This window comes from Lissotriton vulgaris, chromosome 1_1 (assembly GCF_964263255.1).
Source record: "Lissotriton vulgaris chromosome 1_1, aLisVul1.2, whole genome shotgun sequence".
In the NCBI taxonomy this organism is placed as follows: domain Eukaryota; kingdom Metazoa; phylum Chordata; class Amphibia; order Caudata; family Salamandridae; genus Lissotriton; species Lissotriton vulgaris.
Genome location: NC_141685.1, coordinates 1330485812 through 1330502626, shown reverse-complemented (window position 1 = coordinate 1330502626; position 16815 = coordinate 1330485812). Strand labels below are relative to the sequence as shown.

Here is a 16815-nt window from a genome sequence, read left to right as displayed (position 1 = left end):
AATTAGGTCACAAGCAGTTCCCACATAGAAGCCCTTTTAGTTAAAAAAGTTTACAAAGTTAAAATCAGCAGGCTTTTTGCAAAAAGCCTAACAAAACATCTGCTGTCACCCTGCAATGTACCTCGAAAAGCAAAATTCGAGCCGCTTCTTCAAACATTCTCGGAGATCTTCTTCAGACACTGCTGCCGGAACTGTTGTACTGCCTTCACCTAAAATTAAAGGAGGATGGGAACAGTGGAGACAGCAGAAAATGGTTAATGGGTCTCACAGTTTGTGCACAAATGCAGATCCAAAAAAATACAAAAAATAACTACATCCCCGCCAACACCCATTCCTTATTCTAGTGCAGAACAAGTCTGTCAGGTTCCTTCAGATCTCATAATCTTAAATGGTCACTGGGTAAGTGCCAGCACTCAGTCAGTTCTCGAGAAAGACAAGAAGCAGAAAAAAAGAATGAAATGGATTAAGAAGTCAGATGTAGAACTAGAGACTGCTAGGCAGAATTTAAAGGAAAGCTAAAAAAGATGAGCCAACCTTAGTGCTGGCATAATCCCTCTCTGCGTCATGGTCATCATTAGGAACCGTCCAGATGTTAAAACTAAAGTTTGAATACTTAACAATTTAGAACCGTGAAAGAAGAACCAAAGTTGTTCAAAGCTAGCAATACTGTGATCTTTGAACTGGTGGTCTATTGGTTCAATTCTATGTTGGGACCAGCGGCTCAGATTAGGCTTCTTTCTTCTATTTATTTAGCTCAGTCGCCAAAGACAACACTATAAATAAACAATCCAAGTGGCTACTACCTCCACGAGTCCAAGCATAAATTTTAAAACCACCAATCACATGGCTCAGTCCCCACACACCATCGCCCAGGCACACCACTTACCCCTTCTTCGCTGCGGAGCAGCCACAAGTGCTTTTCCTTGGGGAATATTCTGGTGGCAGATATATAGGATTAATTTTCAGGAAATTTTTATATTTTGTGCTTTCATTATTACTTTAACTAGGGACCAAGGCTCACCTCTAGATATTTAAGGTCTAGTCAGACTCCTGCACCTCACTGGTACTCATAATCCTTGCCAGGTGTGTCAATGCCTCCTGCCTGATCAGTGTTGCAGCACAGCTGTCTTGGGCTTACGATCTTTGGGATTACTTTTTAGGACCGGGTTTCCCCCATTCTCCAGCCAATGGCTAACACCTCTGAATGCCTTAATGGGCCCTGCATAGTGGGGTTACCTGCTGGTGCTACTAAGGTGTGGTAGGACGCTCTTGTCTCGCTATTCTTACTTCCATTTACAGACAAGTGGCAAATGCTTCTCTGCCTCCTTTGTTTACGGTGACTGAAACAAATTAGTTTTAGCCCTTAATTCACCTTTCTGGACTTTGTGCCATTGCCTGGTAAGCTTTTGTTTCTAATTACAATTCAGATGCTCTGTACTAGCCCATAAAATCTAAAGACCTCTGCATCCACAGCACAGTTTTTGCCATCATATACGGACTGGCTCTTATTACCATTTGATTGCTGCCAGTCTAAATATTAATATAGGCTTTTGATCTCACAGTGACGGTGAGGGTATGTTGCCCATGCCTTGGATGAGGAGTTGTTTATGCAATTTATGCAACCCTCCAGTGTGCGGTTGCCCAAGACTTGGTGCCCTTGAGCGCTGCAGCAGGATCCCCCCACTCCACTAACTGGCTGGTGGAAGGCAAGGGTCCCAATCAACCATTTGAACCTCTGGAGGCTCCAAAGGCTCAGCATAAGGGTAAGTCTACGGCTGAAACCAAGCAACAGTCTTCGCCCAAACTCCTTCAAAAGATTCAGTCTGGCCTCTCAAAAATGACACGCCTCCACCCCAATGGATCCTCACAACTCCTCCTAATCTGAGGATATCCGCGTTGACCAGGATGGGCTACCATAAACAAATGATATTGGTAATGGGGAAGAACTTGGTAACCCCGATCTTTATATTTCTGACAACCAACCAGGGCCCAGTCTACCATGGCAACCAAAGTAACTCAGGTTCAATTAGCTCTGTAGTGGAGAGAAGGGTCAAAAGCTATGTTGAACCCGGTCAATAATTATCACGTGCGCTCAGTGAAATGGATTTTAGCAGAATAAGCAACCACAATCTAGGATTAATAGAATATCACTAAGCTATGGGAGAAAGGAGTCCGGGGTCTCCTTAGGTCAGACTACCCATGCCCATCTCTTGTTAAAGAAGTCACTCTGCAACCAGAGATTGATGGCAAGATGGTCACTTTGCCACATTTATTAAAGATCCTAAAAAAGGATCAACGATTCCTAGAATAACTGCCAGGATAAGCTTTTAGATAAATTTGGCCCACTGACTAAAATTCTAGAAATATCTGAGGAAGTCAGAGATACTAACAGTACATCACCTGACATGTCAGGACTGGCACAGACAGCAATATGCTTGATTTGGGAAGCCAATCATGTGCTCTCTACAGAGATAAGAACTTCAACTCGTAATTAGGATTGACCCCAAATTGGGGATACTAGCCACATCTGAAGTGGACTCTTTAGCAGATGTGGAATCTTTGGAGACCCATTTATAAAAGAGCTGAGCACATTTGTAATAACTTTCTCCTCATTGGATAAGGCCCAGAAATCAATGAAAAAATGAAAAGAGTATGCAGGAAACGCTTATCTGGCCATCCCTACAATTCAGCCTCTTAAAGATATCACGGTCCCGCCAGTTCTAATACCAAGATGATAAACGGTGTGTGGGTCCCCTTCCAACCAGTAAGAGGTTGTGGCAACAGGACATTTCTGCAGCGCTACCAACGTACCCTGGTAACGAGTATCCTTTCTTCCCAAAGTTGGATGGTCACCTGGGGTGATTAATTCCCAAATGGAGTTAGTTAACATTGTACTGCAGGTCCTGCAAACTGGTGTTGGTTTTCAAATATAGACTACAGTACTCCAGTTTAGCAAAGACGCCTGAAACCACATTTTAACAGAAGCAGACAGCCTGTTCATTTCACAGGAGGAGTGTACCTTCCTGGACAAATGGGCCATTGTTCCTTACCTCTTACATATCCGGGTATTTTTGAACAAGTTTTCAGGTCACAAAAAAACAAGCATTTGCAATGCAATAGGTCTCGCATTAAGAAAGTGTGAGCTATTGGTATTGTAAATGACAATTTTTTTTAATGTGTTGGCTTTGAAAATATATAAATAGCATTGTTATTCACAAAGCCAATAGCTAACACTTTCCTAATGCGAGTCCTATTGGCTAGGGCAATGCTTGTTGGTAGCAAGCGAGGACAGTCCTGTTGTGGTGCTGAGTGATGCTGTGGTGGTGTCCATGAATGATGTGGTGGTGTTGGGAGGCGTGCAGCAGTGAGTGGTGTGGTCTGTGTGCGAGGGAGCCAGTGTGTGTGGTCTGTCTGAAAGGGGGGCAGTGGGCGTGGTCTGTTGGAGAGGGGTGTAAGCATGTAAAGACAGCCAGAGCCGAGACTGGATTAAAGTGCTGTTTGTGGAGAAAGTGTTTTTGTTTTGCATACAAAATATAAGAAGGAAAGGATCGGTGGAGGCAGATACGAGTGGGAGGCAAAAACAGGGCTTTGGAAAAGGAAAAGTGCAGCTTATGACAGAGAAAGAAAGGATAAAAAGATTCAAGAGGAAGAGAGATAGAAAAGACAGGGTGAGAGGATGAGGAATGTTAGAAACAGGAGAAGCAATGGGTACATAAAATGAAGAAAATGTAAGGTGATAATTGAAAAAAGAGGAAGCTACGTGCGATGAAGCGGGAAAAGACGTAATGGAAAGGAAGAAAAACATGGGGATGGGTAAATAAAATAACAAGCTCTCGTCATTGCTGTGGCGGGGGAGCGCATTCCTTTGAAGTCAGCAGTTACACAGTTTATTGACCTTCGCGGGCCAGGTATGTGGCTGCTGCACAGCGGCAGCTGGGGAGGGCCTAGACACAGTGTGGGAAGAGGGGGCTGGAGATGCGAGAGCCAGACCAACGCGAGAGCAGGGAAAGACACTGTATAGGGAGATAAGCAAGGCAAGATTATAGAAAAGACGGGAGAGGAAGGAAGAGAAAGATAGCCGAGCGGGAACGCATTCCTTTGAAGTCTGATGCGGCGGGCGAGGGAGCAGCAGCCTTTGAAGTCTGATGCGAGGCACAGACAAGTGGTGGTGTGTCACGTGGCTGGTTTGTGCACGCGCCTGTCACACATGAACTGTGTCTAATCCGCAGTTTGGTAGAGTTTTCGTACTGCTTACTAGAATCTCGACAAACAAGCATTGCTAAAGCAATGCTTTAGGTCGAGACCTAAAAAGTCAAAGGCATTCAAACGTTGATAAACTTCCGGGAGGTCAGTGGTTGCTGTATCGCCACTTCAAGATGGAGGATCTCCTTCTCCTGCAAGATTTCCTACGGCTGGATGTTGAGTTAGGATCTGATGAATACTTATTTTACAATTCTCATTTTGCCACTACAATGCCGACTACTGCAGTTTTTTGGGGGGGCAGCCAGGTGTACGCGTTTGTGGCACTACCCTTCAGACTTTCTTCCGTTCCTTGGCGCTTCAACAAGGTCATGTGACCGGTGATGTAGTTGAGGCGCTCCAAGGGCATCCGGCTAACAAATTACTTAAATATTATTTACTTGTTACATCTCAGTCTGTTCTCCCCCAGAACCTAGCTATGACACAATCCCTCTTACAAACAGAGGGTTCCGTGATAAACAAGCTCCAATCAGAATTTGTCGCCTCTCAATCAATGCGTTTCCTGGGACTCCGTTCAGCAGGTTCTGGAACTCTCTTGCAAGAAATGAACGCTTATCAGAAAGGAGCATAAGCACAGCTTGGCGAAAAAATGTATATCGTTACAATATGTAGCCAGGATTATCAGCCTGCTGGCATCATCCATTTTAGGTCAGCCTTTCTGAGGAAAGGAAGACAGACAGTTTTGGTTGAAACACAAGATGGTCATGAATGGCAGAGCCATTTTAGGTTTGGCACCGACGGCGATATAGAATCAGACATGCCCGCCTTTCAGGAAGGAGTGCTTATTGCAGGAACCTAATCACTGGATGACTGGTCAGAAGAGAGCTGCTCTCAGTATTCTTTGCAGTGCTGTCTTTCGCAGACGTGCCGTGCTTCATCCTTTTAAAGATGGACGATATATTGGCAGTTGGATACATCAATTGTCTCAGTTAGACAAGATTGAAGGTTCTGGTACCCCTAGCCAGTGACTCGGCACAACTGCGTATCTGCCGGGAAAGTTCAATCGAATTGTGGATTGGAATTCCAGGTATCCAAGGGATTCCAGTGCAAATAAACCACGTTCCAAATGGACCACTGTCAGATGGACCCGTTTGTATTTCTCCTTTAACAGCTGCCTCAATTTTACAGTTGGAGGTCGACCCTCTGGCATTGGTGACAGGTGCATTCAAGCAGGACTGGGCCAGTTTCAGAGGTACGCCTTTCTACAGTTTGAAGATTACGAGGTGGATAGCTCAAGTCAGCAGTCAGAGGGCATCGATCATATTGATTATGCTGGTTTGGAGGTCTAAAGCATGGTTTCCACTTCTTCTGGAACCATCTGCGGATTCTCCAAATCTACTTCCCTAGAGTCGGATCATTTTGACGGATGCCTAGGGTATCATACACCAATTGGTACTGGACGGGATACTACTTATCATGGCCTGAAAAGTTTCAGGAGATGCTGGGGCGTCAACAACCTTTAGAAACAGGCCTCATATCAGAAAACCATGGCCCGATTCCACCTCTAAACAGTATAGCTCTGCTTAGCATCGATGGTCACTGATGTGCACAACAGAATTTTGAGGCAGACAACGTGTATATTTTGAACGTCCAATCTGAATGGTTTCAGAAATCTGGCGTACCATACGATTAATATTGTCAAGTATGGCAGTTCAGCAGACCACGAACATGGCATGGGTTACCAGGAGGAGAGCAACCCTTCGTTTATAAGTGTTTAAGGGCGGGTTAGACTTTCTAAACACCCGGAGGATATATATTCAGTTATGGGATATTAACCTAGTCCCAAGTCTTTTTGACTTGTGGGATAACATTTTCCTAAACAGAAAGGAAGTTTCCGGTAAGTTGAAAATGCTTGAGTGTTTGGCGTCAAGTAAGCAGTTCAGATTTGAAGCATTTAGAGTGTCCTCCAGGTTTTTTTTTTTTACGCCTGACAGGATAACCTTTACGGTGTCTCAAAACACCAGAACTATCAATTGTCAGTCCTTCTCAGCTCACTTTAATGTTTGCGTGGTTACAGGTCTCGGGGTGTCAGAGAAAAGTTGGGAAACCTGCAGTTTCGAATCAATTGTTGAGCTCTTTAAAAAAGCCTTTTAAGTCGATTTGCCAAGATAGATCGATGGAACCCTTGGGAAAGGGCTTAGACAGGCATCAATAACACTTGTTAGGGGGCACATTTTTAGGTTGGAGTACATAACTTGTTAAGATTCAACTTTTAAAAAGTTTTATTTTAAGCCAGTGATGGGAATGGCATCATTAGTGCGGTATAAACTTTGGACCAGCATAAATCAGAGCCTCTGATCCAGACAGATTGTAACATTTCCTAGAAATCGTTAAAGAAAGTCTATTTAGGGCACAGAGGTGAGAGTTATCCCACGAGGAGGTAAAGTCACTTTATATGAGCTGTATTGCTCTCTGGACTTTTATATTTAGATGACCAGCAAAGTTTTTGATTATGGTAAGTCATCTTTCCAACCCATTGGCAATATTTCAGTAGCAATCAGTTTTAGATTAAGTATGTCTTTTTCTCATGCTCAAAGTGTTTTTCAATTGCGATTTGGTTTACAAGCTCAGTGTTGTTGCAATGTTAATAACTAGTGATAGTAATTTCAGATTTTTTGCGTAGTGAATTTTCACAGAGTTTCTCTATTTCATACGTGGTGATTAGAAACCAGATTACCAGTGATGGACGTTTCTTAACTGGAGTTTTCGCACCAAGCATGAAAAAGTGATGTTCCTTGGGGGATGTTCTTTTGTGGGGACAGAGCTACCTAAATGGTAGACAGAGTTCCTGCTTTGACTTCTCGGCATTTTTATCTTCTGCTTGGATATTTTTGCATATACTGTTTTATTTGGCAGCTGAGCTAAATATTTGTAAGAAAGTAAAGCCTAATTTCCACCACCGTGACCTTAGTAAAATTGAAGCTTTTCTTCATGAAAGCTAGGAAATTTTACACGGTCAGCAATTCAACACTGCTGGAAAAATCATCTAACAGTTACTAAACTCATTCATTTGTCAACACAGAAGCTCTACAGCATCGGCCAAACGGGAAGGGGGAGAAATTAATAAAATGATGAGGGTGCCATTAAAAAATATTTATGTAGAGTAAAACACTTGTTTTTCAAGGGAAAGGAGTCGTCAAAAGCCAGTGTCCATAAATTAAATACATATATATATATATATATATATATATATATATACATACACATATATATACACACACATATATATACACATACACACATATATACATACACACACACATTTATACACACACATACATACACATACATACACACACATATACACACAAACATATATACACACACACACACACATACACACACACACACATATACACATACACATATATATATGTGCTGAAACTCCAAGTTGCCACCTCCAATCTCATAGAACCAGCGAAGCAGGAGACAGACCACAAGCTTCAGGTAACTGATTTTATTTGCAGAACATGCATACATACACACATACATACATACATACATATACACATACATACATATACACACATACATATATAGATATACATATATATTTATAAATGAAAAATTACTGCAAAGTGAAAGGCAATGAGAAGCGGGGGAGGAATTAAAATAAAGCCTAATTTAGGGTGTGGTATTAGAAAAGCAGCACACAATGGAGAGTAACGTGGGATTAGGGATGGAACAAAGAAGGAAAATGAAAAATTTTGCAAAGTTGGGTGAGTTAGGTGGTGTAGAAGCATGCAATCCCTAGAGCTGGAAAACATGCACTCATGGCGTACTGAACCAAAGAAACCAATCATATCCCTAAATTAACCAAGTGATGGGCATTGGCCAACCAATCAAAGTGATGGTAAATAGAACATCTGGCAGGGACAAACACCGGAAGCAGTAGGCAAACCAATGATAGAAAGCCAAATGAATGACAGTCAACCAAAGGTAAGTAATGGGCAGCCTAAAGACAGCAGAATTCTTCATAAGCCCACAAAAGGCCTTTCGCAACCAGCCAGCTTGAGGTTTCTTATCGGTGAGACCTAAAAACGGGACACTCACTTTGTGGATTCATTACAGTTTCTTTAACCATATAATCCCTGCAATTTCCAAAATCTGTCTGATTTGCCAATGTGCTTCACTAATCAACAAACTGGGCATTTCAATCCTTGGGGTTACCTCTGATAACATCATGGCAATCAGAGTACCAAGTCAGATATGAAAACATGAATTGGGCACAAGACATGTCGAGAAACAATCTGCAGTCTCAAATTAGTTTCCAAAGCAGTCTAGAAAAAACATATGACCTAAACTAGGAAGCAATAACCCAACCCGCTTTGTTGTGGACTACCGCCTATGGATATTCTTCGGTCAAACAAGACAGAGCACAACTCACTCCAGACAGGCCACACACTATCCCCTTTTCTTAGAACTGTTAAGCAATGGAGGACATTAACTGCAACCAAAGCAAAACTTACCAGAAAACTCATACAAGGGATATGAAATCTCCCCAGGTGCTGAATCCATTCCGTTAGCCGATGCTACCTCTGCATCGGTTCCATTGCGTGCCACTTCAGTGGTTGAAGAATACATTACTTCATACTGCTTAGAGCTACTGTCCGAAAGTGCTAGATTACCTAGAAAATATGAGCATTAAATTCCTAAGGCTTTAAATTAAATATTAAGAGAGAATAAACAAGCTTTGAGGGTGACAGCAAAAGTTTCATATTTTAAATAAGGGTTTGAGGCTTGCAACATAACAAGGTTTGACATGGCAATCTTCCTCCATGGAGCTCAGGTAGGATTTGGTGATAACTAAAAGCAGTTTTTGATCGACACTAGAAAGGATAGAATAGGTGGAATTTAATTTTCAACAGATGGACCCTTTAAGCTTTTCTACTCTGACTTACCTACATTGTCATTCCCTGATCTGCCTGTGCTGCATGTTCCCGGTTGACTTCACTATTTTCCAATTAGGCAGGTGGCATGCACACTACTATAAATTTCTATGTGCATGCTCTCCGGAGTGTTTAATTTAAAAGACATGCTAGTTTTTGGTGTGCACTGTAAAGTAGTAGCCCAAGTGCCTGGTATTTTTTTTAAACATTTAAAGCTGAGCAATCATTTACAGGCCTCTTGTTTCCTCGAGAAATGCTGGTTATTTTTGTTTTTACAGGGGCTGCTGACTAATACATTGCTGAGCTATAAAAGCCTCAATTTCATACTGCCCTCATTTCCTGCCTGTTTTCTGTTTGCTGCTGACTAGTTAAGGACCTCGTTTCCCGCTACATTGTCTTCTGATTGGCATACAGCACTCTCCATATGCATGGTGGCCTATAAACACCATGTTCAACATATGGCCGCCCGAATGGCTTCGTCAATCTTAAGAGGGCAGTTTCTTCCACCAGTCCTGTCCACGGGCTCCGAGCCCCAGTGCCTAAAACAAGACCAACCCACACACCGTCGCCATCTCTTCAAATCCCCGTCCCTTAAAGACTACTATTTTCTACAATGGAACCTGGTCCCTCAAACTATGTCACTGCACCTCCCTCACCTTGATTATGACCATTATTCAATCACCACAGCTAAAAGGTCCACCCATTTTCACCATTACACGGACCTCGATTAGTGCAAAAGCCAGGTGCCTCTGGTTTCACATTTCTTCACAGACGACCTCCATTTTAATTTCAAAGAGGATGTTTAATACAAACAAGTAAACTAGCATTGGCAATAGCCCTGGCTTTAAAGGGATGTCGTATCAATGTTAAGCATTACAGGTAAATAGTATGGGAATAGATGTGCATTTTTATGGCAACAAGGAACTGTAGAAAATTGCTGTAGGTTAAAAGGTCAGGTAACAGTTGCTCTGTGAAGCCGGACCTAAACTCCATGAAGTTTGCTGACTGCCCTCCCATCTGTGCCAGAGAAAAACAAATTATCTAGTTATCCAAGACATTAATAGCATTACAATGTCATGTGTGTGCCAGTGAAAGTTCACGCTTAGGTAGCTTGAAAAATTATAAAGTTACTTACCTTCGGTAACGATGTGATGTATCTGTAAGAGACCTATGTAGTTAAATTCCTTACCTTTAAAATTACCCCCAGGCGTCAGACCGCATACAGAGATTTTTTCTTTAGCAGTACCCCTGCGTGTCGGTAGGTGACATCGGTCAACTCGGCACCAGTCGTCACCAGAATGACGTTGAGGTGTCTTAGACACCACCCCCGTGCGTGCTTACGTCAGGTCGGACACAACTTTACATGCCAGAAGCGCACAGCCATGCAAGACACTGACCACTGGTGCACATTACTAGGGCCCTGGAAGGAAGTCCCTATGTCTAGAAATCAGTTCGCAAAACGGGGAGGATGGGTGAGGCGGTAAGGAATCTCTAACTACATAGTTAATTAACTTGTTCATCTGAAAGGGACTGTAGTTATAGATTCCTTAGCTTTAGAATAGATATCCCAGCAATGCCAACCCCAGAGGAGGGTCTGCGAATCAAGTTCACGATAGAAAGTCCTGGAGAACAGAAAGGCCAAAGAATCTGACTCCGGATTTGGCTGTCCAGGCAGTAACGTTTGGTGAACGTGTGAAGAGATGCCCACGTGGCCGCCTGACCAATATCTCCACACCCCAGGTAGTAGTAGCCTCTGTCGCCCTGGTGGAGTGTGAATGCATTTCCACTGGGGCTTCCTTCTCTGCCAAGGAGTAGCAGATTTTAATGCACAAGACAACCCATCGAGAGATGGTACGGTTTTGACCGGCCCAACCTTTTAGTCCCATCATAACTAAGATTTGATCGTTGTAATAAAGTGGCTCTGCATATACTGCACCAAAGTAAGGTACAGTGTGCACAGAGTTCACACTCCCCAGAAGTTTGGCAGAGGTTAAAGTTAGAAATAACCTTACTCTCTGGTCGAGCAGGTGGTATCAGAGGACAGTGTAAAGCATTTGTTGTACACACTCAGTCAGCAAATGGTCTCACTCAAGAACTGAACGCCAGGCCAGTTGTTTTGTATATAAAAATAGATTGTTTTATTTTAGAACCTCAAGTAGGTATAAAAATACTTTCTCGGAATGAGATGCTCAAGTTGAATACTTTCAAATAGAAATAGACTTTTCAATGCAATAAATACAGTTTTTGCAATATGGAATACAATCCTAACACAATAATAACATTGAGCTCAATGGGAATTTTAAGTAAATGCAATATCAATTACTGTTTTTCTAATTCAGGGCTGGATCCTGGACTCAGCCCTGGTGCATCTCCTATAAACAGTTGAAAGAAAGTTTGCTACACAGGCGATTGTTAAGGCATATTTGTACGTTTCAAAAATCGGCACGTAGAAGAATTTCTGGCAAAAATCAGGCAATGTTATCCTATGAAGGAAATCAGGTCATCGGAAAATCACAGTTGTAATTACTTTTTAGGGTCAGTGATGGGCACAAAGATCCAGCACTGGGATCTCTCCTGGTAACAGGCAAGTAATTTCGTTTTTGTTGCTCGGATGATTTTTTGATAATATTTCAAAGTTTCAAACTTGACACTTAGAAGAATTTCCAAGTGAAAACCAGTCAATGATAGCCTATGGATAAAATGTAAGTTATCGGTTTTCAGGTAAGCACTCGATTGGCAGAGTTAAGGTTCTGGGATAAGACTCTGGGGGGTCTCCCAGGTGCAGGTAGGTACCGTAGTTACACCCTCAGCAGCACAGGGGCAGCCGGGTGCAGAGAGAGAGTAGGCCCAATGTTAGCCTATGGCGGGTAGGGGGCCTTCGGTTGGTGGCTGCTAGCAGGCAGGCCACGTGGCTGTGGGAGCGGAGCTCCTGGTCACTTACACAGGGCAAGTGGGGGGGGTTGGGGGAGGGGGAGTAGAATTGGAAAATTGCTGCACTTCCAGTGGCACTCGAATGGCTGGGTGCAGGGTACTTTCTGGCGCCCAATGGGTTTTAATGGGAAAGCTGAAAGACTAACAAAAGCTGCAGGCTCTGGGATGGAGATTCTTCAGGGGCGACCATCACTTAGAGTGGTAGGTTGGGCAGCTGTAGGTTAGGTAGACACCCAGGAGTTGGGCACAGGGGGCCGTGGTGCCAGGTGCAGGGGTGTCTTTGTGTCAGGAAATCTTACCCTCTGTTGGTCGCAGTTGGAGGGGTCCCTGGTTGTGAGGCTGCAAGCGTCGCCAGGAGCGTCGAGGAGGGTCCTTGGGTGCTGGGGGGGGGGGGGGGGGGGGGGGGGGAGGGGCGTCCTCCTGGTCTTTGTTCACTCAGGCACAGTCTGGGCTCAGGGGGTGCAGAGTGTGCTGGATTTGCAGTTCCTGGTTGGCACAAGATGTTGCGGTTTGAGCAGAACCTCTGCTCGTGGGATTCCCAGTCTTTGGATGAGCAAGGCAGTCAGGTCCTCCGGGGTTCGAGGTTGCTGGCCACAGGAGACGCCTGGGTTTGGAGGCGCAGGTTCATGGGTCGACGGGCCGGTAGGACTGGGGCCAAGTCAGTTGGTGTGGTCCTCTTGTTAGCAGCTGCACTGCAGGTCTTTCTTCTTGGAGTTTCGGAATAGGGATCTGAGGAAGGAAGGTTCAGGGTGCCTCTAAATACTAAATTTAGGGCGTTACAGGTAGGGAAAGGACAGGGGCCAATGGGTCCCTTTCCTAAGGTGATTACACTCCTTATCCTGCTACTCTCCAGTGGGAGGGGGACAGGAGCCTAGCCCTGATTGGGTAGGGCTCCCCATCCTCAAGAGCCCAGAGTTGTTCTGCACCTGGTTTTCCCACCCGTCTTCCCCCCAGAGTGGGGGTCAGAACCGGTGGGGGCCAGTTGCCGAGTAGAGCAAGTGGCCTGGAGAAGCTCACCAAGGCAGCATGCCTTTGAAGCTTCCCCTGCCCATCCTGGGGAGGAGGCCTAGCACCTCGCCCCAGGATGTGCATTGTTGCAAGCCCACGAGAGCAGATGGCTCTCTACCCAGGGGTCCAGCAACATGTCTGCTGGGTGGCAGCCTAAGAAGCCTCTCAGTTAAGACGCAGGTTGCGAGTTAGTTTCAGGGGGCAACTCGAAGTTGCCCTCTGTTGTGCATTTTACATTAAATCCCACACTGGCATCAGTGTTGATTTAATGTGCTGAGAAGTTTGATACCAAACTTCAGTCTTCAGTGTAGCCATCATGGTGCTGTGGAGTTTGTGATGACAACCTCCCAGCACCATATACTCTTAATGGCCGCACTGCACTTAGTGCCCAAGAATGGACCTGGGTACTGTAGGGATACAGGGCTCATGGACCTGTACACACTTCACTGGCATAGGGCCCCCCAGCTGGAGGGGTTACGTAGGTATGCCAGGGCAGTGTGTTGTGTTCATGGCACACGTGTGTGTGTGTGTGCGTTTGTGTGGGCGTGCGCCCAGGGACTCGAAGGGTGGCACAATAAGTGCTGCAGCCCTTGGTACCATTTACCAGAGGGCGACATGTGGCCAGAGATGCCAATTGGGTTTAGGCTTCAATACAGTTTTAGGGAAGGAACACAGGCCCTGTGTACGTCATTGGCAGGAACCCAGGGCACACTCAGTCAAAGTTCATAAGCAATTCAACAAAAAGTGGGGGCATACCATGCAAGAAAGAGGACACTTTCTCACAATCATCCACCCGGAAATCTTGTGTGGTCGATAGAACGACAGCGCACGTTTTGGGTCCAGACGATGGAGTCTCTCATCCTCCTTTGAAGGGTGCGAATGTGGGAAGGTGGGCAAAGTGATGGTCTGTCCTAGAAGGAAAGAGGTAACCACTTTGGGAGGAAAAGAGGGCCTCGTGCGAAGAACTACTTTGTCCGCATGAGCAGCAAGAAAAGGAGGTTTTGAAGACAAAGCCTGAAGCTCACTCACCCTGGGAGCAGAGGCGATGGCATCAAGGATAGCTGTTTTCACTGATAACCTGAGAAGACTGTTGTGAAGAGGCTCAAAGGGAGTGCACAGAAGATAGGTTAAGATTAGGGCTCCCGGTTTTATGGTATTTATTTTTTTGCCATTTCCGTCTGTATTTATCCATATTTATTTTTTGGGCATTTTATCTGTATTTATCCACATTTATTTTTGCGACAAGCAAAAGACGACGCTACAACTAGTATTTCTCCACATTTATTTAAATTGACCCAGGAAAGAGGCTGTAGGACATAAATACCGGTTGTTACAGAGCGAACCCCACGTTAAATGTTAGCTCTAACGTGGCTTTAAGTCAGCCCAATTGTTTTAACTGGAAGCGAAGTGGACTCACTCATAGCTGCTAAGGTTTCAGATTGACATGTGCGACATTTTTCTAATTTCAGTGAAATTATGAGACGTTTTTATGGCTGAGTGGCTTTGTTACGACCAAACTCAATCAGGCACACTTACTAATCCAACTCAACAATGGTGCTGAGTTAAACTGCCCTCAGAAGGATGAAAGGAACAGCCAATCCTGCTGAAACCTCAACCTAAACTTGATCTGCAGTCAATTATGTGAAATTTGTAGCACGCAGATGAATAATGCCTCGGTCAGTCTTTGAGATTACACATTGTGGAAGCTGCAGACGTCCATGCATGGCCATGTGCCAAGAGGCCACTCGGTGTGGCGCTGTACTCGTCTGTCTGCAATCACTCTCCTGAAGAGCTATCACATGTGAAGTCTCACTGCATCACGTATGCAGCGAGTCCCCCCTGCACACCCCACTTCCAAAATACATATCTTCCGGTCGGATCAAAGTAATACTCCCAGAAAACGAACATGCCTGGCTGTGTGCTATGTATGGAGATCTGAAGGTGAATGGTTAATAATTGTTTCAGTACGGACTCAACTGGTTGGTAATAACTTAAATTCCATACAGTGAATTTCAAGCTATTGAATATGAAAGTTTGTGGCCATCGGCAAATTATTACTTCTGAATGCATATTTTCTCTAAATAAATGTATGCCAACAAATCTAGTAATTTCTGCTATGGTTCAGCCCAGAGGCGCAACTAGAACCAAATTTGTGGGGGTGGGGGGGGGGGGGGGGGGGCTGATTCTTCAAGCAATAGTCGAGTGGAGCTGCAGGGGCTCTAAGAAGGGGTGGAAAAAACAACAAAGACTCATTAGCTAGCAAATGGTCTTTTAATGACCTATGAAGTACTCGGGCGCGGCTGTGTGTGTGCCCGGGAAAGGTGTCTCAGACCAAGCAAACACACAGGACGGAAGGGGGAAGTGAGGGGTGGGAGGGTTAGGATGGGGTCCTGGTTCAGTTCTCAATTGCTCATGGCTATGCCTGTTGATTTTCTTAGAATTCACCTGCATTCTTTCTGCTATCACTGTGGCATTGCCTGGAAGCTGCACCACGGAACAACAGCTATATTTGCATACAAGCAGAGCCGGGGTAGTGAAGGGCACAGCTGGCTATCAGAGGCTGGGTGCGAGGTGCACGAGGCCTGAGGGCTTGCAAGAGGCCCTGGGAGGGCGGTGTAGTGGCCCCTTTTCCTCGATGACACCTGCCACTGTTACCTGCACTGCTGCCTTCTCACACCGGCTCCTGTTGCGGAGAGGCGGGCCAGCCCCTGGGCTTTCACTAAAAGACCCTAATTGGGAGGAATTGAAAGGAATTTCAAGCATCATGAACAGGGGGGGGGGGGGAGGCACGGCAACTGTGAAGCAGGGCAGCGCCACAACATTTACTAGTATTTTGCCGTTTCTAAATATAAATACAGACGGAAGACAAGTAGTTTTCCGTCTGTATTTATATGTAAAAATCCGTATAAACGGAAAACCGGGAGCCCTAGTTAAGATCAGGTTCAAGTCCCACTGGGGCATTATGAACAGAGGAGGACAAGCGAGGTGAGTAATGCCCTTTAGAAATCCATTTACAATAGGAGACTTGAAAGGAGAAGGCTGATCAGTTAGGCGACGAAAGGCAGACATGGCCGAAACGCAGACTTTAAGAGTGCCCAGGGCAGAGCCCTGCTGTGCCAAAGTTAAAGTTCAAAGATTTGTATAGCGCATTACTCACCCAGAGGGTCTCAAGGCGCTTGAGGGGGCGGTGGGTGCTTATCGAATAACCAGGTTTTTAGCTGCTTTCTGAAGGAGAGGTGGTTCTGTGTAAGGCGGAGGTGGGTGGGGAGAGATTCCAGGTTTTGGCTGCTAAGTAGGAGAAGGATCTCCCCCCCATGGTGGATCTATGGATGCGCGGAATTGCGGCGAGGGCTTGATTGGACGATCGTAATTGGCGGGTGGGGGTGTAGAAGGATAATTGTGTGTTGAGGCATTCAGGTCCTAGGTGGTAGAGGGCCTTGTGTGCGTGGGTGAGGAGATGGAACGTTATTCTCTTGTTGACGGGCAGCCAGTGGAGGTCTTTCAGGTGACTGGAAATGTGAGCTTGACGGGGGATGTCCAGTATGAGTCTGGCTGAGGCGTTTTGGATGCGTTGGAGTTTTCTGTAGTTTGGCTGTGGTTCCGGCGTAAAGGGTATTTCCGTAATCCAGTCGGCTTGTGACCAGTGCGTGGGTGACAGTCTTGCTTGTTTCGGTGGGGATTCAGCGGAAGATTTTTTTGAGCATGCGTAGGATGTTGAAGCATGATG

At 45.1% G+C, this 16815-nt stretch overlaps 1 protein-coding gene across 2 annotated transcripts in view; it reads right to left on the bottom strand.

Moving 5' to 3' along the window:
• Positions 1-16815, bottom strand: part of LARP4 (La ribonucleoprotein 4) — a 331711-nt gene that overhangs the window by 216286 nt on the left and 98610 nt on the right. For both annotated transcript variants that reach the window (XM_086966264.1, XM_086966274.1), the window contains 2 exons: positions 8730-8888; positions 122-209 (listed from right to left, as the gene is read on the bottom strand). In XM_086966264.1, coding sequence (XP_086822390.1) covers positions 122-209; positions 8730-8888 — 247 coding nt within the window. The remainder of the gene's footprint in view (positions 1-121; positions 210-8729; positions 8889-16815) is intronic.